At 44.1% G+C, this 23,204-nt stretch overlaps 1 protein-coding gene across 1 annotated transcript in view; it reads left to right on the top strand.

The window, feature by feature from the left end:
• SCN11A (sodium voltage-gated channel alpha subunit 11) overlaps positions 1-10,199 on the top strand; it is a 71,363-nt gene extending 61,164 nt beyond the window's left edge. The window contains exons 24-26 of the mRNA XM_082637464.1: positions 1,136-1,236; positions 5,192-5,462; positions 8,401-10,199. Of these exons, the coding sequence (XP_082493590.1) occupies positions 1,136-1,236; positions 5,192-5,462; positions 8,401-9,428 (1,400 nt within the window). The 3' untranslated portion in view covers positions 9,429-10,199. The remainder of the gene's footprint in view (positions 1-1,135; positions 1,237-5,191; positions 5,463-8,400) is intronic.
• The last annotated feature ends 13,005 nt before the right edge of the window (positions 10,200-23,204 follow it).

The following is a 23,204-nucleotide window of genomic DNA, read 5'->3' as shown; positions in this document are numbered from 1 at the left end:
CAAGTTCAGCTATGTCTTTTTTTTTTTAACATCTTTATTGGAGTATAATTGCTTTACATTGTTGTGTTAGTTTCTGCTGTATAACAAAGTGAATCAGCTGTACGTATACATCTATACCCATATCCCCTCCCTCTTGCGTCTCCCTCCCACCCTCCCTATCCCACCCCTCTAGGTGGTCACAAAGCACTGAGCTGATCTCCCTGTGCTATGTGGCTGTTTCCCGATAGCTATCTATTTTGCATTTGGTAGTGTATATTTGTCAATGCCACTCTCTCACTTCGTCCCAGCTTACCCTTCCCCCTCCCCGTGTCCTCAAGTCCATTCTATTTGTCTGTGTCTTTATTCCTGTCCTGCCCCTCGGTTCTTCAGAACTGTTTTTTTCTTTTTAGATTCCATATATATATATGTGTTAGCATACAGTATTTGTTTTTCTCTTTCTGACTTACTTCACTCTGTATGACAGACTCTAGGTCCATCCACTTCACTACAGAGAACTGAATTTCGTTTCTTTTTATATCAGCTATGTCTTTTAAAGGAATTCTGTTCCATTTTATCCCACATTTCTAGATGTTTTACAACTCCCCCAACCCCTATTTCCAGAAATGAAAATCCTACTTCATTTTTCTATTCTTTCTTCCCCAGTAGTAAAAACATTTAAAGCTCTCTAATTTTTTTTTTTTCCTGAGAATGGCTCTGGACAGATTATTTGAAATTTTATTAGTAGTGATATATGCATTCACATATTTAGGAGAATTTTAATTGTCACTTTGTAGGATTTTTTGTTTAAATTTTTGTTACTAATTTCTATTTTTGTTTCATTGTGGATTGATTTACACAACTTGAAATATATTCAGTTTTTGTAAAGATTCTGTGGATGTTTGCAAAGAATTTGTAATCTTTGTTTATATTATAAAAAGAGAAATGTAACTGGTAAAAGTAACATTTTTCCTTTCTTCCTTAATTTAAACCCTATTTCCTTTCAGCCCTCCCCCAGAGTCTCTTTCTGCTTCCCATTGGAATTTTAGGAATTGTTGATAGAAATGTAATATAACTTTAAAACTATTTCTGAAAATTCAGAACTTTTTTCCAAAAATCCATTAATGATAATTAGCTCTCATCTTCTCCATATACTTAGGTGGCCAAGACATCTTTCTGACAGAAGAACAGAAGAAATACTATAATGCAATGAAAAAATTAGGATCCAAAAAACCTCAAAGGCCCATCCCAAGGCCTCTGGTGAGAGCACTTGATTGATTCTAAACACATAGATGCATTAAGTGGTTATGAGGAACTCAGATATCTGCAGTGCCATTCTCCTTTAATTTTTAAATTTGTAGACTTTACCTAAGAAGTCAGTATGACCCCAGGTACACTGATGTATGGCTCAAGTCCTTCGGAAGATTAGACATTCAAATTCAATAGTAAGAGCTTGGGCAACAACTTTAATTTACCTTTTAGTGAGCACACAGTAGCTGCTTAGTATATACTGATTGCAATGATGTGAATTTAGCAGTTATTTTTAATTTACTCTTGGCCAATTGAAAATGTATTTATAATATCTTTTACCAACTTTTTCTGGTATGAAGTTGAGATCATGCATACTCACTTCCACTTCACAAGTATGTATGATAAACTTTCTATATCAGGAATGTGCACACTTTTTCTGTAAAAGGTCAGACAGTAAATATTTTAAGCTTTGCAGGCCATGTGGTCTCTGCTGCTACTACTCAGCTTTGATGTTGTAGCACAAAAGCAGCCGTCGGCGATATAGAACCAATGTGCTTGGCTGTGTTCCAGTATAACTTGATTTATAAACAACAACATTTGAATTTCATATAATTTTCGTGTGTCAAAATTTTATTCTTTTGTGTTTTTCTCCCAAAAGTCATCCTGAGTAAAACCCATTCTGAGCTCACGGGCTACACTAAAACAAATGATGGGCCATATTTGGCCTGTGGGCCATATTTTGCTGAATCCTGCCTTACGAGATACTAACAGGGCTGCTCTGTGCTTACAGTCTAATTGAGGAGCTGGAATTTGAGAGCATTAGATTATAAAGTAATACAACAGGCACAGTTGGTAGCTCTGACAAGTGAGTTTGAAGGCTTTCAAGACAGGGAGGATCAGTGGGGCCGAAAAGTCTGGGAAAGCAGTATGGAAGAGGGGCTTGATATCTGATACATGTAGAGGATTTGGAGATTTTCATTCAAACATGAGACCACAAATTATCAAAGGTATGTTTAATTTCCTGCTATTCCCATCAATCAGAACAGTAAAAGTGTGTTCTCAGTAATTATTTGTTGAATAAAGGAGCATGTTTTCGGGCACACACAAAATCCATCCCACTAGGATTAAACAGTTGTGTTGCACTAAAAATGTCTACAAATGTCAGGGCCAAGTGTTTAGAATTTATACAATGAAGAACTTTTACAAAAGGGTTAATGATAAAATTATCAATATATTTGGGAAATTTTCATTTGACGACAGTATGTGGAACTTCATTTTACCTAAGTCAGATCTAGCTTTTAAGTACCAAACTCACTTTCTAGTACTAATTTCACTTTGAAGTTCTTATTTGAACTTGAGCCAACAAAAAATACAATTTTTATTTACATATGCACGCTATGCAACAACTGACTCAATACCAGTTGGTCCCAGATTTGGAATTAACTAAAAGACTCTTGAGACACATATTTACCAGTTTATTTCATGAAGGATATGAAGCCAGCAGTGCAGCACACAGCCGAACAGAAGTTGCAGTGGCATGGATGTAGCTTCTAGGCCTCTCCACTGCACTGGACATGCTAGGATGCAAGAGATGAGTTTGAAGTGGGCATGGACTACTTTAACAAAGGGAAGCTGCCACCTCCATTTCTTAACTATCTTTTATAACTTTTTTGTTGCATGTCTCATCGGGGAGTAGGTGCTATCCCAAAGCCCTTCCTGCATGGCTCACCAATCAAGATTTCACAATGAGTGATTCTGACAACCAAGTACAACTCACCAGTTAATGCCGAACATTTATCTTAACCTCTGTATTCCAGAGAGCAGTTTGCATGAGATAAACCCAAAAGCATATCCCCTGGTGTCCTTGAGTTTGAGCTAAGACTTCAAATCAGCTGTTAGCCCTTAACTCACAACTTTACCTCCCCACAGATTTTTTTTTAATCTCTAAAGTCTACGTATTATCTTTTGGTCTTTGGAACAAAGGAATAGCAATTGCATAGAGGGGAAAATACAGCTGTTTTAACCTGAGAAGTGATGGATATTCTTTCTAGCAGTAAGAGCAAGAAATCTGGAATCATTTCTGATTCTACCTGAGGCACCCCCACAAGGCAGCTTCATTACTGGGGTTAAAAATGATCCTGAGGTATAGGAGTCCCTGTACATCTTAAAATGACATAGAATGTGTTTTGATCATCTACCACGTTTGGTAGCTTATACTTTTAATCTCCATTTTCTAAATATTAGAGTTGAACTGTAAGGCCATTGCTTACCATTCCTTACATTTATTCTCAGCCCTCTTTCTGCTTCCCTGGAGAGCACCCTTAAAAGTATCTTTTCTCCAGGTCCTTTCTGACTTCCCAGATGCATTCTCACATAGGAAATGCACTTGATGTTCAAGTTTCTTCTCCAGACTCCTTGATAAAAGCTTTAGGGCTCCTGGAGCAAAGTTTGAAAGACACCAACTTACGGGTAGTATCTTACCACTGCCGTCCCGACCCTGTTTCTTCTCATTGCCCTTGCTGTCCCTTAGTGATATCATTCATTGTCTTGGTTTTAGTTCATATCAGTACTGGTGCTGTTGTACTCCACATCTTCATTCCAGCTCTCTGCCTGAGCTCCAGACCCATACCTCTACCTGCCCATGTCCCTTGGATGCCCCACTGGCACCTCAAACTCCATGTGCTCAGGATACATTCATCATCTCCCCCTAGAACTCCTCATCCCCTGTTCTCTGGTTGTTTGAATGCTCCACCAAGGAGAAATTACAGCCTCAGCCTTAACTTTCCCATAACCTACTCCATTCAAACATTCTCTGACTCCTGCTGCTTCTACTTCTATATTAGTTCTTAAACCTAAATGCACATGTCTTTCTCCACTGTTACCACCACATACCAACATCATCTCTTGCCTGGATTACCTTAACAGATGCCTGGGGTTACAAAGATGAATTCTTAGGGGGTCTATGAGGTTTCTAAATAGAATACTATATGTATACTTTGACTAGATGATATGTAATATGAAATAATCTAATATATACATATAATATAAAACAACCAGTGTATAGCCAAGTATGCCATACAATATCAGTGTCTGAGTTTGTGTTTAAGAAAAGTTTCCACTTAAGTAAAGAACAAAGTGGTGCGTTATAGATGTTAAATTAAAGAAAATAGTGGAATAATTGAGTCATTTCACTGCACATGGTAGATTAGACATGTAAACCTGAGTTAGAACCTGTACCAGAGCAATCAGCACATTCTTACTTTGGAGCAGGCCATCCATGTACAAACCAATATGCAAGTTCACCATCAGTAATAGAGTGAAATAATCAGTTTTTCTGTTTCCATTTTTAGTAATCGTTGGATCAGAATCCCATTTATCTAGCCTTATCTTTAAGTGAACAAGAATTAGAAAATTGGCATTCAAGAATTGCTTGAATACAGAGTTTTGGCTAAGTCTAAGGTCTGATTATTCTGAACTGACAAATGGAGGCTTGGAGATATTAATTCTCTTTTGTCCAACATAATTAGGTGAGCAAGTATTCTCTGCATTAGTATTATTGAAGTCAAAATACAGAAGCAGGTGAAATACAGAGACCGAACTTCATTTTTTATGATTAAGTCCAACATGAGCTATTTTATTTCAGCAAAAACAAATCATCTACCACATCAAAGTTATGTTGTTACTAAAAATTTAATTAATTTACTTATTTGGTTTCAAAATGGAATTAAAGCTATAAGCCTACAACTTAAAATCAGTTATCTAATTAAATTTAATGAAATTAAATGAAAAAATATCTATAGAAGAATTTCTTGCCCTTTAAAAAAGGTCTGTGCATTTTCCAAGAAACTGCTTTAATTGTAAGAGAGGACAAATGCTGCTGTATGTGCCTTTTAATGTATATGATTTCATTCCTACAACTCAAAATGATCTATGATTCCTGTTTTGTTTTGTTTTTTTTCCTCAGAACAAATGCCAGGGTCTTGTTTTTGACCTAGTTACACACCAGGTCTTTGACATCATCATCATCATCCTCATTTTCCTCAACATGGTTAGCATGATGGTTGAATCATATGGCCAGTCCAAAGCCATGGAACTCTTCCTTGAGCGTCTCAACCTGGCCTTTGTGGTCGTCTTTACAATTGAGTGTCTCATCAAAATCTTTGCTTTGAGGCAATACTACTTCACCAGTGGCTGGAATTTATTTGATTGTGTGATCGTGGTCATCTCTATTGTTAGTAAGTAAAATTGGCAGCCAGAGGGGCTTTAATCTAAGAGCCAGAAGTAAACTTATAAATCTTATCATTTGGAATTATGTCCAGAGTATCCACAAAGCAGAAAATTAAGCTTAATGTGATTTCTGAAAAAATAGATGAACTAATGCCATTCTCTTTGGGGAGTTGCTAGGAGATACAGAGTAATTTCCATTCCCTTGACTATCTACACAATTGAAATAGAGTTAAATAATTATGTGGATAATTTATTCAACGGAGATAGACAAAATTAAGATGACTTAAAAGTTTTTGTGGGGCTACCTGCTTTATCCAGGGAGTTGAGTCAAAGTTCTACCTTTCTTGTGCAACTAAAGAGCATTTCTTGTTTTAAGGATTTGGCATTTAGTTTCCATGTTTTTCCCTAGTTCAAAATCCATGTTGATGTCAGATCACAATCACTGTGCCCCCGTGACATTGCCAGGCCTTCCCGTACCTCCTCCTTATACAGGGCCTCCATGGCCCAGCCGAGATGGGGCTTGCAAGAGTGTGTCATAAGGACAAGTAATGCTTTATCTTTATTCTGTATCTCATGTTAACTTAAACCACAGTGGGAACTACACTTGTCTCAACTGCTCGGATCCCACTCACCAACCAGCCTCACTCACAATCAGCACATTTTTCTTAACCGCAGGCAGAAATTAACTATAAGATTTATGGAAGAAGAATAGGGAAAAAAGAGGGTTATTGCCATATACCTTTTTATAAAACATACACACACACACACACACACATACATCAACTTGGAAATTAAATTCTTCATGACTAAGCTATAAGATTTTACTCTGGGTTTTTGAAGTCTGCTTTTAACTAAACTGATAATTTGACTTTTTATAATTGTGCAAAACTGCCCAGGGGCTCTTCTCATAGTTCAAAGAGCAATGAAGACAATGAAAACTGATTTCACAAGTAGAAGTTTTTGTGCTATCTCAGAAAGGATGCATTAAACAGATATGCTGGATCAAAATATTTTGGTTCCTATCACCACAGCAGCAATGCAGATGTTTCAGAGACCAAGAAAATGAATGGTACAGTTCATAGTCTGTTCTGGTTTCTAAGCCGTAAAGTTTATGTAGATAAGGTTTAGTAATAGATCTTTACACATGGTTACGGTTACATAGACTGTTAATCATTATTAGTCAATTCCAAGCATTATTAATCATTTCCTGGTGAAATCGACAGCAGCAGTAAAGTTAGAAAATGATGATAGGATGAGTCTGGGGCAGCCCTGTGAGCACTTAAAGGGCTCTTCCTCCAATATGCAGAGAGCAGCTCATTCATTTCACTCTTTACTGACCTTCTTCCAGGCAGTGCCAGGCACTGTAGAGTTCATGGAAATATCTCTGACTTCTGTCCTATGAACAAATGCTAAGCGATTGCAGCTACACTGCATAGCACTGTATAGCATCTTGTTCCAATGGATGAGAAGGTCCACACATTGAGCCAAGTCCTACTCACCAATGTGGGCAGCATTTTCTATGCTTTTGCCAGTTGATCTGCCATCCAATCCTTAGCCTCTACATTTTCTCACGCTCTCCCCTGAGCTTTTAGAGAAATACAGAATGAGTGTGAGTCAAAGTTATCCTCTCTATGGGGTTTACAATCCAATTGAGGTATTAAGACCTACCACCTTAAGGGATCAGAAAAAGAGAAACTGATTGAACCGCAAATCACATGGTACACAAAAGAACTGAGCTCAGAGAAAAGACAGATTACTCTGGGCTTGATTACTCAAAGAAATATTCATGGAGGAGGTGGGCCTTAAAGGAGGGACCTCCTCCAGTGCCTGCTGAATTGGTTTGTAGTCAATTCCACATCTCACCAGAGTTGCCTGCCCAATTAGCATATGAATTAAACTTCCTTGATACAATCAGGCAGTCAGTGAAGTATATCACCAACTAGTTCTCTTTAGTCATTAGGTGATAGCAGGTAGTGTTGGCCACCCATCACCCCTAATTACCTTAGAGGATCCCCAGAGCAAGAACAAGGCCATGTCTATACAAGGCAAGCATGTTCCAGCCATTCTATAATATTTGGGCCAAAATGTGAGTTGTTTTAAATTCTTGTATCACTTGATTGCAGAGCAGGCAATGAGAAAACAGGGCAACATTTTAGGCCAAATATTTAGCAGTCTAAAGAAACCTTTGCTTGAGATGCCATTTCTGGTGTATCTACAACATCAGAGAAACTGTCTCCAATTTAGTCCCTTAAGCTTTTTGAATTAGGCCTTCCAGAAGAACTTGGAATGAGCATACTGACAAAGATGAAAGATCCATGGCAGCTTTAGCCCAAAAATGAACATCCCAACACCACCCTCTTTCTCCAGCCCTGTCCTCGCCTGTAGCAGGCTGTGTTCAAATTCCTCTATAATAAGAACCTGTTTGTTTAAGAAGTTTTGGGGCTGGGGTCGAACAACTTCCACTGATAGCTTAGGCTCAAGCTGACCTTCAGTAGCAGAAATTTCTCCTTGCATTCTAATCTAAATAACTCCATCCGTAGTTTGTTTTCCACTCTATATATACAATAAATATGGAAAACTTATATTTGTTACCCCATGAATAACTTTAAATGCCCAACATAGATAATGTACTTCAAGTGCATACGATAACTAACAAAATAACCTGTCATAAACAGCATTTTATTTATTTTCCTTGGGGGTCTTCAGTATTTTAGATGTCCTATCCCATCTAAAGTCCCATCTAAAACTGTACGAACCTTGGAAATTATTCTCCAACTTAAGGCACAGATATATATTTTCCCTGATATAGGTTAAAAAAAATCTTAATTTTGTACATAAATTAAGAAGTAATGATAAAAAGTTGGTCCCACTCAGATTCAAGGCAGGAGAGAGAGGCTATGTCAGTCTGCCTGCTGGAAATTGACTGACCCTTCTCCTTCTCTTAAGGTACAATGGTTTCTGCCTTGAAAACCCAGGCACACATTCCTTTCCCTCCAACACTCTTCAGAATTGTCCGCTTGGCTCGGATTGGCCGAATCCTGAGACTTGTTCGGGCAGCACGAGGAATCAGAACTCTCCTTTTCGCGCTGATGATGTCTCTTCCCTCTCTTTTCAATATTGGTCTTCTACTCTTTCTGGTTATGTTTATTTATGCCATTTTTGGTATGAACTGTTTTTGCAGAGTGAAGGAAGAGTCTGGAATTGATGACATATTCAACTTCAAAACTTTCAAAGGCAGCATGCTCTGCCTCTTCCAGATAACCACGTCAGCAGGCTGGGATGCCCTCCTCAGCCCCATGTTGCAATCAAAAGACTCATGTAACCCCAAGTCAGAGAACTGTCACCTCTCTGCCATAGCCATAACCTACTTCGTCAGTTATATCATCATCTCCTTTCTCATCGTGGTCAACATGTATATTGCTGTGATTTTAGAAAACTTCAATATAGCCACTGAAGAAAGTGAGGACCCTTTGGGTGAAGACGACTTTGAAATATTCTACGAAGTCTGGGAAAAGTTTGACCCAGAAGCAACACAATTTATCAAATATTCTGCTCTTTCTGACTTTGCTGATGCCCTTTCTGAGCCTCTGCGTGTGGCAAAGCCAAATAAGTACCAATTTTTAGTCATGGACTTGCCCATGGTGAGCGGAGATCGCCTTCATTGCCTGGATATTCTGTTCGCTTTCACCGCTAGGGTACTTGGTGAGTCCAGTGGCCTGGATAGCATGAAAGCAGTGATGGAGGAGAAGTTCATGGAAGCCAACCCTTTCAAGAAGTTATATGAACCCATAGTCACCACCACCAAGAGGAAGGAAGAGGAAAGATGTGCTGCTGTTATTCAAAAGGCCTTTCGAAAGTACATGATGAAGACCAAGTGTACCTTGGAAGACAGGCCTCATTCACCCCTCCAGACACTCTGCAATGGAGACTTGCCCAGCTCTGGGGTGGCTGAGGGCAAGGTCCACTATGACTGAGCCCCTCACCTCCACCCATACCTCACAGCCTCAGAGCCTTGCCTCCAGCCTCTGAGCTCCAAGGGGTCCACAGCTCAGTGTGCGAACAAGCAGTGAACTCACTGAACTAGCCATTCCATTTTTCTTTTTCTGGCTAAAAGAAATGGTGTTTCTGAGTTCACTTCAAATGGTTCTTACAGATATATAAGATAAGGCTGCCCGACTATAACCACCGGTACTGTTTTAACAAGGAAAAAGACACTAGAATGGGCTGTAGAGCAGGGGTCTCCAACCCCCGGGCTGCAGACCGCGCTACCGGTCAGTGGCCTGTCAGAAACTGGGCCGCACAGCAGGAGGTGAGCAGAGGGCGAGCCAGCAAGATTTCATCTGCCGCTCCACATCACTCGCGTTCCGCCCGAACCACCCCTCTGCAGCCCAGTCTGTGGAAATACTGTCTTCTGCAAAATTGGTCCCTGGTGCCAGAAAGGTTGGGGACCGCTGCTGTAGGGGACACTAATGTGAGGATTGAAGCACAGTTCAAATTATATCAAAAGAAAATAATAAGAAACAGAAAACATTAAAATTTTAAATTGTGTTTTTCCAAATGTTCTTAAGTACAGTATCCAATACCTTTGATGTTTTTCACAATAAAATATATGGCTTATCACACATAACTCTTCTGCATGCTAAGTGAAAATTCAAAACCTGCCAATAAATACTTACTGCAGATTTTTTTTTTAACCAGCATTAAACTTTGGGGGTTTATTTCAAACCTAAAAGCATGATCATGACTTGTCAGTTACCACCGTATCTTTCACCAGCTGCAATCTCTGTAATATATTTTCGGAGAAAAAATAAATAAATGAGACTTTCAGTTTGCATTTCATTCAGACACTACACTAAAAATCCTCTTGTTTGGCGGTTGTGTGAGTAGTGGTTTAAATGTGGTACTTTGCTTGGAATTAAAGGCGGGAGCCAGTGGTGTGCTGATAAGTGTATAACAATTGCTCTTCAGGAAAAAAAAAGCCATGATTTGTAGCATTTACTGATTTCTGTGGTGAATACTCCCATCATGACTGATTTCAAGCTACCAACATGTTTCTGAACGTAGAGTTGGAAAGAGACGTCCACAATCAGTTCTCGCGAGCTGCCTGGAGCTGGCTCAGCACACCACTGGCTGGAACCAGTAAGACAGTCTCACTTGCCTCTGGTTAAAACATCTGCAATGTGCAACTTGGATGGAGAGAGCAACCCCTTAACAACACCTGGACCCCAGGGAGGGGGAGCCATAAGACATACTGGTTAGCTGGTGACCTCAGGCATTTGATGAGCCCTACATTCAGTTCTGGCTGAATGTCTGCATCAAACACAGCCCAGAGAACAACCAGGTCGATCAGAAGGGCCTGGCCCCAGGAGTAGCCCAGGACCTCCCTAAAAACTGGAGATGCCCAGAGGCCATACAAGACATTAGCTGGACTGGGGACAAAGAGCTACACTGTGATAATCTAGGCTTGGAGGAGAACCCTGCAGAAGTGGTCCTGGAATCCTGTATCTCAGACAGACTGGAGGAGCTGATGTGTCTGTAAGCAGCCTGGAGTCTGAGGCCTGAGCCTCTGCCCTGCCCCTCACTGTCCGGTGGAGGTAAGGCCAATGCCAGATACTGTGGTGCACGGAGGGGGTGCTTATTTACAATGTGCACAAGATCTAACCATGACTTGATGTATTCGTGTCCAGGGCCTGAGTTTTGTAGGCAGCCTTGTGCTTTGGAGCATTGGCAAAAAGTAGTAATATCATTATCTAATTATTATCAATATCTAATTTTTACTTAGCATTTGCTGTGTGTCAGGCACTGGCTAAGTGTTTGCCATGCATAATCTCATCTGTACCTCACAATAGCCCGGTGAGTGTGCTGTCACTCAGCAGGTGGAGCCTGAGCCTCTGTGCCATGCTGAGGCAGGGGAGTGGCCAGAACAAGGGCACTTTTGAGACAGGGCCACAGGGCTCCCATATATAGGGCTGCAAGAGCCTTGTGGAAATCAGTTCTAAAGCCATGGCCAGTTCTGCTTGAGGCCCTGGAGATTACCTGTGTCTTCCCTAAAAGATGCCTCCGATTATGAACTCTGGGTGTTTTACGGATCCCTGCCAAGTTTTCTGGAATAGATGGCTGGCCCTGATTCCACTAGGGATATCCCCTGGCTGGAGGTAAGGGAGGATCTGGAAGGACATGGTCTTGTCTATTCCAGATTACAATTTAGGGGCTTGAATATAATCTGTGCAATAGCTTCTGCCCTTCTCACATACACCTGTCCACCCCCACATGGTCCCCTTTCGCCAGTGCTGGATTCCTGGAGCCAGCTTCTGGGGAGAGCACAGGGTCCCTCCCTCTGGCTTCTGCAAGAGGCTGAGCCATGCTTCCTTCACTAGATGGCAGCAAATGCCCAACATGTTCTTTTCTGAAAGCTGCACAGCATCTCTCTGTATGAGCCTAGAGTTCGAAGAGCCAGAGGGCTAAAGGGGGAGAAGAGAGCCAAGGCAAGGAAGTGTTGAATTACCTTGGATGGGTGCTAGAGACCTCACACTCCCCAGAGATAGCTCTCGCTGTGCAAGGAGCCAGGATACCCCCAAGAGGCAGAGATGTTGGTCTGAGCTCTGTCCTCCTGGGGCCGTGCTGAATGTCAATGGTAGACAGCCCTACAGGCACATGAAGCCAGTCCCCTGTCTTCTGAGCCTTCTTGTCTCCAGGCAAATCAGCCGCTGCTCAATTCAGTCAATAGACAAGTTCCGGAGAGCCAATGCAATACCACCTTGTGCAAACTGCTTCTAACCAATGGCTCTTGACCTCAAGAGTATATATGCTAATTGGGAGGAGAATTAGACAGGTGTTTGATGACAATACAATGCAAAATAACAAGTGCACGAACCAGGACACAGCTCTGCTCTCAAAGTGTGAGTGGAGACAGGCTCACAGGAAGGCATCACGAGAGAGGGGGGCATCTGAGATGAGCTGGGTAATGTGTGGGATTGTGACGGATGGAGGTGGTTCAGGAGGGTGTTTGAAGGGGAGGAGACAGTATAGGCAGCACCCTGGAGTGTAAGGAGTGTAAAAAGTGGAAGGAAGCCTGAGCTCCTCAATTGACTGGGCTCAGAGTGTAGACAGTGGAGCAGCAGCAACTGAATATAGAAATGGACAGTTTTGTGGAGAGCCTCGAATGCCAGAGCGAAGGGTTCTAACATATTTAGGTAATAAGGAGGCATTGACAGTGTTTGAGCAGGGGAGGAAATTAACTGGACAGAGTATTCAGGTGGAATGGAGGAGAAAGAGATCAGAATGCCGATCCTGGTGTGGAAGAAGCACCGAGTCAGGACGAAGGCAGGGGGCAATGCGGTGTGACTCAGATACCTGTGCCTAATGCCTGTCCATGGGGGAGGTGTCTAGGGAGGAACCTTAAGATTTGGGGCCAGGGTGACAAGATAAATGGCAGCACAAGTTACCAAATTAATGAGCCTAGGAGGGATAAGGTTTTTTTCATTTATTTTTGTTTGTTTTCATGAAGGAATAAGAAAATCTAAAAATCAATTCAGTTTTGAACATTTTGAAGGTTTAAGATGCCAGGTCCAAGTGACAATGTTCAGCCAGGCCTAGAACTTGAGGACATGGCCTGGACAAGAGTCCTCAGCACAAGGGTGACATTTGAAACCCCGGGAGCAGACTAAATCGTGGAGGGGTGAGCATACCAGAGGACTTGCCCTGCGGGCCATGCTTTCAGAGAATAAAGGTGAGGAGACGGTTCAGAGAAGGGTGTGGGGAGGTAGGTGAAGGTAATACCACGACACACATTGTGGGCACAGAGCAGGCTTCACAAGAAAGTCATAGCCAACAAAATGAGATACATGATCCCACCTTTTCATCCCTTCCACCAAGAAGCATTCAAGAAGCCAGGGCACAGCGCGGTGGTGTTCCAGGAAGGGGTCCCTACCCTTTCATGGAGCAAGCGTGAGAGCTTGCCTTATAAATAATCCAGACTCAGGAGCCACCTGTTTAGGAGAGCTCTCTTGGAATGTCAGCTACTAGCGCCCAGTGCCCTTAGAGAGGCTGCAATCCTGTACAGCTCCTCCTGCTCAAGGAGAGGGAGCCACTGGTCCCAGATGGTTGTTGCCTGACAACCCAGATGGAACCTCCAGGGTAATTCAGTGGGCAGTCCTGTCCCTCACTGCCCAGGAGTCATCAAAGAGGCGGTGAGAAGACAAGTGCAATAAAAAAACATTTATTGAGCACTTATTCTGGGCTTAGTAGCCACTTTCCAGTATTACCTTGTTTAATCTTCACAACAGCTCTAGTAGGGATAAACTATTTTTAATCTTCATTATTCTGATGAGAAACCTGAGGCATGTAGAGTGAATAAGAAGCTTGTTCAAGGCTACGTAACCAATAAGTGGCCCTGACAGAATTCAAACCCAAGCAGTCTGGCTCCAGTGCTTAAACTATATCACCACTGTAGCACACAGAAATAGTGTGATTGAAGTTGAAGGGAGGGTACAGAGTTTTTCTCATTATGTCCACGGATATTTTACTATCCATTTCTTCTCCTCTGGAGACAATGCATGTCTTCGAAGTTCTTACATTGTGGAAACATCCTCTAGGTGGGAGGTGCTATGCTTCCTCTCTAAATTTAACAGCCTCAATTCTGTGTACTCTGTTCTCTAATACTTTGATGTAGTTTCAATCCTTTTATCATTTTCTCCCTCCTTCTCTAGGCAAACTCTGGTTAATCTATATCCTCTAGCATCTGGCACCCAGGGGGCAAGAGAGGGACTATCCCCTCCCTTTGGACAATATATCTCTATTAACGTAGACTTCAAGTGTGCTAGTCAGACAGTGGTGGTATCAAGAGGTGACAGTGAGGGTGCTGATTTAGTCTTCCTTAATCTCCATCAGTCCCCCAACCCAAGCCACCCTGAACGAGCATGCAGTCTAATTAAAAGCATTGTATCCTCTGGTGCCATTACAGCTTCAAGTCCCCTTACCTCCATCCCATATTCTAAGCTCTTTCTATATTTTAATATCACTTTTGGAGCCAAAACACAATGATGGCTTATACTCTTTTTTTTCCCCAGCTTTATTGAGGTGAAATTGACAAATGAAAATTGTATATATTTAAGGTGTACAGCATGATGGTTTGAAATACATACACACTGTGAAATGATTCCCACAGTCAAGTTAATTCTCACATCAGTCACCTCACATAGTTACCCTTTTTTTCCTTTTGGTGTACTGAGAAAACTTAAGATCTACTCTCATGGCAAATTTCTAGTATGCAATACAATATCATTAACTACAGTCACTCTAGTGTGCGTTAGACTCCACAGAACTTATTCATCTTATAACTGAAAGGTTGTACCCCTTGACCAACATTTCCCTAATTTTCCCTCCCCACCCCCTACCCCCAGCTCCTGGTAACCACTGTTATACTCTCTGTTTCTATGAGTTTGACTTTTTTAGATTCCACATATAAGTGAGATCATGCAACATTTATCTTTCTGTGTCTGGCTTATTTCACTTAGCATAATGTCCTCCAGGTTCATTCATGTTATTGCAAATGGCAGGATTTCCTTCCTTTTCATGGCTAAATGATATTCCATTGTACATATATACAGGACATTTTCTTTATTCATCCATTTATGGACATTTAGATTGTTTCCTTGCTTTGGCAATTGTGAATAATGCTGCAGTGAACACTGGAGTGAAGACATCTCTTCGAGATTGTGATTTCATTTCCTTTGGATATATATTGAGTAGAGGGTTTGCTGGATCACATGGTTGTCTGTTTTGAATTTTTTGAGGAACCTCCATATAGTTTTCCATATTAGCTGTACCATTTTACCTTCCCACCAACAGTGTACAAAGGTTCTCTTTGCTCCATACCCTCAGCAACTCTTGTTATGTCTTGTCTTTTTTTACAAGAGTCATTCAAATAAGTGTGAGATGATATCTCATTTTGGTTTTGATTTGCATTTCCCTGATGATTAGTGATGTTGAGCACCTTTTCAGGTACCTGTTAGTCATACATATGTCTTCTTTGGAAAAATGTCTACTCAGGTCCTTTGTCCATTTTTTAATTGGGTTGTTTGTGTTTTTGCTATTAAGTTGTATGAGTTCTTTACATATTTTGGATATTATCACCTTATCTGATACATGCTTTGCAAATATTTTCTTCCATTCTGTAGGTTGCCTTTTCCTTTTGAAAGAAGAAAATGTAAACTAAACTATAGTGACAGAAAGTAAATCAGTGGTCACCTGGGGATAGGGGAAGGGTTGGTAAAAAGGGCAGATAAAGGGGCATGAAGAAACTCTGGGGGATGGTGGATTTGTTTACTATCTTGATTGTGGTGGTTTTCACTTGTAAAACCATCAAGTTTTACAAGGGAAAAATATATGTCTAGGGACTTCCCGGTGGTCCAGTGGTTAAGACTCTGAGATTCCAGTGCAGGGGGCACGGGTTCGATCCCTGGTTGGGGAACTAAGATCCTGCATGCCGTGTGGTATGGCCAAATACATATATATATATATATATATATATATATATATATATATATATTCCAAAATTTATCCAATTGTACTCTTCAGATATGTGCAGTTTGTGGTATGTCAATTATACTTCAATAAGCCTGTTTAAAAAAAAAGCCCTTGAGTTTTTTGAATCTAAATGGAAGTCTCAATATGCCTCTGGAGCTCTTATTTTAGCACTAAAACTGAAGGGAGAGGCTGTTGGGGAGACACATCAAACAAAGGTGATATCTTTTCTGGATGTGTAGAGTGGCTGCCTCAATATTTGGAAAGAAACCTTGGGATAAGGATTGGGATAACTCCTTCATTAGGGAAAGACAAAGCTCAAAACATTTCAAGACATCATCTTGTATAGCTCCTCATTATACAGATAAGAAAACTGATGCCCAGAGATTGGTTATGATTTATACCAGGTCCATGATTGATAGTAGGGCAGGTTTAGGGGCAAAAAGATGAGTGGACGTGGCCAGGGGTTGGGGGGCTGCTCCCTATGAGCAGGGACTGAGTCCTCCGTCCCTTCTCCCCATCCCTGCAGTAGTCACTCACTGCATAGGCGTGACTGCTCGAGGGCCGTCATGCCTTTGAGTGGTGGTCTTAGCTCCCGTTCCCCATCCCCCAGAATTAGTGAGAACCAGATGGCCACTGAACACTCAGTATCCTGACCTGCAGTCTCTCCCAGGGCCTCACCCTTCTTCTGCCTCCCAGGGGAGGGCTCCATCCTGCAGCCTGGAAGATGGGCTTTTCTGCACCCCAGACGCTGCCCCAAGAGGCAGGAAATGCCAGGCACTTTCCTTCTCCCTACAGACCTTGTGAGCTCATTCTGGTAAAAGTTTAATGCCTAAAGTCAATTACACTTAAGAATGCTCTGCTGAGCCCCACAGCTCAGTAGCTCTTTTCTCAGAGCCACTGGGGCCTGTAGCTGCTTTCCTGCTCACTTGATAAGATGCTGAGAAAACTTCCCTGCCCTTCCTCACAGTGCAGCGGAGGCCTGAGCTCTGCTTTGCCACCAACTTGCTGTGTGACCTTGAGCAACGCCCATGCCCTCTCTGGGCCTCACTTTGACACTAACAAAAAGGAAGGTGAGGGGCCTCCCTGGTGGCGCAGTGGTTGAGAGTCCGCCTGCCGATGCAGGGGATACGGGTTCGTGCCCCGGTCTGGGATGATCCCATATGCCGCGGAGCGGCTGGGCCCGTGAGCCATGGCCGCTGGGCCTGCGCGTCCGGAGCCTGTGCTCCGCAACGGGAGAGGCCACAACAGTGAGAGGCCCGCATACCGCAAAAAGAAAAAAAAAAAAAAAAAAAAAAAGGAAGGTGAGAGGGTATACTCAATTTGCTCACCCTTGCAGCCCCTTATCTCTAGGTGAGAAGAGCAAGAACAGGAGGACACATCAAGATTGGAGGCCTGTAGGGGAATGGTCAGGAGCAGAAATGCCAAAAATCCCCTGAATGGGCTCTGAAGTGGACCCTGCAGCCCCAGCCAAGTCTTGAGGTGACTGTGGCCCCTATGAACAGCTTGGTGACAACCTCATGAGAGTCAGAAGCACCCAGCTAAGGCACCCCCAGATTCTCATCCTGGAGAAACTATGTGAAATCACAAATGTATATTAAGTTGCAAAATGTTGGGGTAATTTGTGACACAGCAATGGGTAACTAAAGCAACTGCATCCACATGTCTGTAAATAGTCCTTCATTCAAGTTTCCTGAACCAGCTGAGGTGGATTCTGCTTTCTGACTAGTACAAGGGCTCAAGGCAGCAGCTACTCCACAACTGGCATGGAAAATATTCGATATCTGATGGCTTTTCTCCCCAAGAACAAAAAAATAACATGGGACTTTTATTTGCTCTAGGACTTGGCTGCTGTGGCTGTACTGATGTGCTCCATATGAATATCTTCTGACCCATTCATCAGATCTGGGCTTCTGGGGCAGAGCTGCTTAGTGAGGGCCTTAGTGAGAGCCCTTAGTGAGGGCCTTGGACAGGGCAAGCCTGTGGATTGAGGAGGGAATAGGGCCAGGGGAGCGGAGGAGGGCGGTGGGCGGGAAGGGAGAGAAAGGAAGTGAAAGGCAGACAGATAGGGAGCTCAGTGGCAGAATAGAAGATTCAGGTCTGAGTTAGTCCACAAGAACCCAGGAAGACATCTTTCCGGTCTCCACCGTCTCATCAAATGGGATCAAGACGGGAGCCAGAGAGAGTCCAGTACAGGTAAGAGTCCCTGGACTGGCAATTTTGTGTGGTTAATTTAGCATTATTTCTAGGTGAGTTTTCTTCAAGGCGCTAAATGCTGACAGTGTTGGACTCTCAGCCTCACCGTGATGTCTGTCTCTGCAAGCCAGCATGCCAGCATCCCTAGGCCCCTCAGAGAGCTCCAGCCTAGAGAAGAGAGCGCCCCTTCCGTGGGCGGGGCACTTTCCTCCCTGCAGTCAGCCGGCAGCCTCATATTACTGCGCGGGGGTGGGGGTGTGGCCCCCCCTTTGTACAGCTGAGCAGCCTCGGGGCGCCCTCTGTGAGTCATTTCCTGTTATTCTCAGAGAAGTCCTGCCATTCTTTAAAGCAAGATTTGACATTTTTACAGGACTAACTTCTGGGGCCTTTTGGTCAAGAAAAGAAGCAGGGGTACTTTCTTTTAGATTTACAAAGCCATTAATTGGCTTCTTTATAAAATTAGACTCCATTATAAGCTCAATTGGAGTGGGAGCACAGCTTTATTTAGTACAAAACATCAAACAGTCTTAAAGGATTCTTTTAAATAACGAAGTGCTCAGGGGCAAGAAGACTGGTGAGGTAGGCTCCCCCGCCTTCTCCAGCTGAAAGCGGGCAGCATTGACTCCGTGGTGCACACGCTGTTCACCTGTGCATCTCAGGTGTGCCAACCTCTGCCCTGGAGAGGGAGAAGGGCAGGAAGGAGGTGTGGTCCAGAGCCATCACCGGAGCGCTGCCTGCAGCTGCGCTTCTGGCTCCAGGTACCCATCCAGCTCCAGAGGAGAAGTGCCTGATAAGGAAGCCCCAAGTCTGATCCCGGCTCCAGACCTAGCCCAGGCACCCACAGTACCAGCCGCGTGGCTCACCACCCTGTGCTCTGCCAGTCACTGAGCTTTCAAAGGGAGTTTATCTCCACTCAGCCCAGCCCAAGAAACTCCAGGAATCAGTGGTCTCCCATCATCCACATCACAGGCTGGGAACCTGGGACCAGTTGCCTAAATGACTTTGATTTCTCATTTCAGAGCACACAGAACATCTAGTACAGGGTTTCTCAAACTTTAGCGTACAGATGCATCACCTGGGGAGGCTGCCAAAATGCAGACTCTTCTTCAGTCACTCTGGGTTTGGGGGGACTACTGAGTTTCTGCATTTCTTCCAGGGTGTTGCTGATGCTGTTGATCAAGACCATACTTTGTGGAGCAAGGGTCTGGTGCAAACCCTTCCTGTAAATGGTTGGGAAGACCGAGGCCACAGGGGGAGAGTGACTTTCCCAAGATACTTCATCAGGCTGGAGGAAGGGCCTCAGGTGAGCACACCTGTCTCCTGTCACCTGGCCTCCCTTGTGATTCAGTCCCACAGCTCTAGAGGGAAGTGCTTCTGAAACTTTAATGCACCTGAATCACCTGCAGCCTGGTTAAAATAAAGATTCAGTAAGGCTGCAGGGGGACTGAGAATTTTCATTACTAGCAACCTCCCAGGTATGCCAGTGCTGCTGGTTCTTAGTGGTGAGGCCATGGACATCATACTTTATGAGGTGCTATTATGTGCATTAGCTCCTCTGAGGCTCACAGCAGCCATGGGACATGGTCCAGCCAAAGGTATTTATTCTCCCCCAATATAGGTGCTTTCCTACCTGAGGCCAGCCCAGAGACAGGCTGTGCTACTGAGGCTGCTGCTGGAAAGAGTTTAAGAGCAGGGCCAGGCTCACCTCAGGTTTCTGATGGTCAAGCCACTTACAGCTTAGTCTCTATGAAAGTGTTCCCTAGGGCTATCCTTAACTACTGGGACTGAAGTAGCCAAGGCAAAGTAAAGTTGTGGCAGAGGTGGTGAGGGGCTTACCCAATATCCACTCTCCTCTTTCGTTAGTAAAAGAAATCTGATTTTATTAGAGGTGTCAAAGTGCCTACCTTAAAAAAAAATACAGTTTTAGGGCTTCCCTGGTGGCGCAGTGGTTGAGAGTCTGCCTGCCGATGCAGGGGATGCGGGTTCGTGCCCCGGTCTGGGAGGATCCCACATGCCGCGGAGCAGCTGGGCCTGTGAGCCATGGCCGCTGAGCCTGTGTGTCCGGAGCCTGTGCTCCGTGGCGGGAGAGGCCACAGTGGTGAGAGGCCCGTGTACTAAAAAAAAAAAAAAAAAAAAGGTGTTTTAAGTGCCCACCTTAAAAAATACAGTTTTAATTCTACCTTGAACCTAGGACTAGACTTGCTCTAAGTTCTGGCCAATGAGTTATAGGGACATTGCTGAATGAGGCTTCTAGATAAGCTCCTTAAAAGAGGGGGCTAAATCAGTTGATATATGCCTTTTTATCCTTTACCACCACCTCCTCCTACCTGCCTGGAATACAGATGTGATGGTGGGGCTTCAGTAGTCATATTGTGACCATGAGGCGAACTAAAGAATAGAAGCCACATCCTCAGGATGGCAGAGGAGAAAGATAGAAAGAGTGTGAGACCTGAGGGGATCATGGCTCTGCTGCACTAGCTCGGAACCACCTACTTCTGCACATCACATTACGTTAGAGAAAAAGAGATGCAGATTCTTTAAGCCAATCTTTAGTGAGTCTCTGTTTCAAGTGATTGTGGGGCATTTCTAACTGATACAATGGTTCTGTCCTCAACTTTGAAGGGTGACACAACATTTCCTATGTATTCCATTCCCAGAATGAAATAATAGAATTTAAATTGAATTTAAAACGACCAGAAATAGATAAATTTGAACCAGAGAGGGTGCTGCTGGGTCTGTGAGAGCAGTCTTCTCCCAGCCCTGTGCCATCCTCATTGCAAGGACTCTGCTGCTGTCTCTGGGCCAAAAACATGGCAGACAATGGCAGCTGCATGGGTCTCACATCCATGCTACCCAATAGTAGCGGGGTGACCTTGGACCCAGTCCTCAGTCTCTCTGAGCTTTAATCATTTAAAAAATGAAGACAATAATGACCATACCTATTTCATGAGGCAATTATGATCCTTAAGTGAGATATGGGTCAATTAGTATTAACATTACTATGTATTAAGTATTTATTGATGTATATTGTTAGATTTTGAAGGGTTTTAATGGGGATACAAAGATGACAAAAGAGTAGTCCGGTTCCCCCAAGGAATCCCCAATCTCATTCCTTTAGTCTTCATTCCTTGACTCTTATTGCCTGTCTTTGATTGTCAGGAAATCATTTGGATGCTGCCAAAGAAAAAGCTCTGCATCCTGGGACCCAGCCCCACAAGCCTCTGGATGGACATTCTCCTGAGAGTCCATTTCCCAGGGTCCCTGGGGACTCTGCAAGGTGAGTTCTGAATGGGTTTCTCTAGTGCTCTGGAGAGTGCAGAGGTCTTTAAGAAACTGGTCACCTCAGTGTCTTGCCTGGCCTTTCCATTTTGTCTTAGAAAAGTTTGTCCCTAAGTCAGTTTCCTTGGCATTAGAATGAGAAAGATAAAACCACTAGTGACTCAGGGCTGCTGTGAGAGCCCAAGGAGGCTTGTAGGTGAGAGATTGGGTGTGCTGCCCATCACCCAGGGACAGTCAGTGTCCGTCCTCCTTCTGGTGAGTCTGCCTGTGGGTCCTGGCCCCATGAATCCCTCCTCTGCATCTCTCTGGCTGAGGGTCCACCTGCCAGGCCCCCCTGCTGCTGCCCAGAAGGTTGGTCGTGGAGAAATGCAGTAGCCCCCATGGTGCTGGGCTTAGAGGAACAGGAAGAAGGGGGAGTCACATGAATAATTGCAGCAAACTGACACTTACCCAAGTAGATGGGTCACTCCCTGGCAAGGCAGTGAGGGCAGCGCTGCCTCTGATGTCTGACTGTCTGAGGCCCATCTGTGCCCACCCCAGCACTGCTCCCCAGAGAAATACCTGCATAAGGGAACCTTTCCTTCCCTCTTTTCCAAGAGCTGCCTCGTTCTGCTCCAATGCCTGGTTGGGGCTGTCCCGGCACCAGCCAGGTCAGGAAGAGCCCCCCAGGTACGGGATGGAGGGAGAGCATGGTTTGGGGGCCAGGACCAGCTTCCTTCCCGTGCTCTCTCTCCACCCTGGTTGTTTAGCCGTGGCCAGAAGGACACATACACACACTTGCTTCTCCCAACCAGGGAGGCTCCCAGGTGATGGCTGAAGGGTTTTGGGGGTGAGTTCAGGGGACGACCCAGAACTTGCTTAGAACATTTCGTCAGAGGAACCCGGGAGCCACTCTTTGTCCTCCTGGCCATCCCAGCCCCCCGGATGTCACTCGGCAGCTCCCTTCTCACCCGCAGCTCCACCCCCTTTGTCCTCATGTAATAAGCAGCGTCAGCTGGCTCACTGTTAGTGTTGGTGCTATTCTCCCTGCTTTCACCATCCGTCATGGCCTCAGCCTTCCTCCTTGGGTCAGAACAGCTCACTGGAGAAGTCAGTGCTGACTATGTCCCTGCCCAGGGCAGGGTGCACAGCTGCTGGGTCTCAAAGAAATGCATGAAAGCGCTCCCCACTTTCCTAATGGCTCATGGACAAGATCTCAGTCAAGCACTGTAGTTTTAATGCTGCTGAGGGAGGGGTCTCTGGATCTTCTCCCCTGACACTGCATCTGGTGGCCACCCATTCCCATTCTGAGCTTGATGGTGAGAGCTGGATGCTGTGGTCCACGCTTATCATTAGAGGGGGGAGGACGTGTGAAGCTGCCCACTGGCGGGGCACCAGAGCTCTGGGCTGGGCTTTTTACCCCGTGTCCAGGGAGAACAGGCCTGCCAATGCTGACAGGGGTTACCTCGGTGTCTGAGAGTGTGTGCACATATGTATGCGTGTGTATGTATGTTTCCCTAGGGCTTCTAGATCTACCACACATTTTCTGATGAAGTACATGGTAATTTTATGGTTAGTAGAACCAAGTAAATTATAAGATATAGTTAGAGCAGAGGAACCAGGCCCACATCAGATGAGAATGAAAAGAGCAGGGCCAGTGTGGGAGTCATGGGTGTGGGGGATCTGTTCCTGCCCTGGAACCGGCCTGCTGTGTGACCTTGGGCAAGTACCTTCCCCTCTCTGGGCCTCTGTTTCCTCATCTGTGAAACAAG

Source organism: Mesoplodon mirus (assembly GCF_964341445.2).
Source record: "Mesoplodon mirus genome assembly, chromosome: 12".
Taxonomy (NCBI): Eukaryota; Metazoa; Chordata; class Mammalia; order Artiodactyla; family Ziphiidae; genus Mesoplodon; species Mesoplodon mirus.
This window is presented reverse-complemented; position numbering and strand designations above follow the sequence as displayed.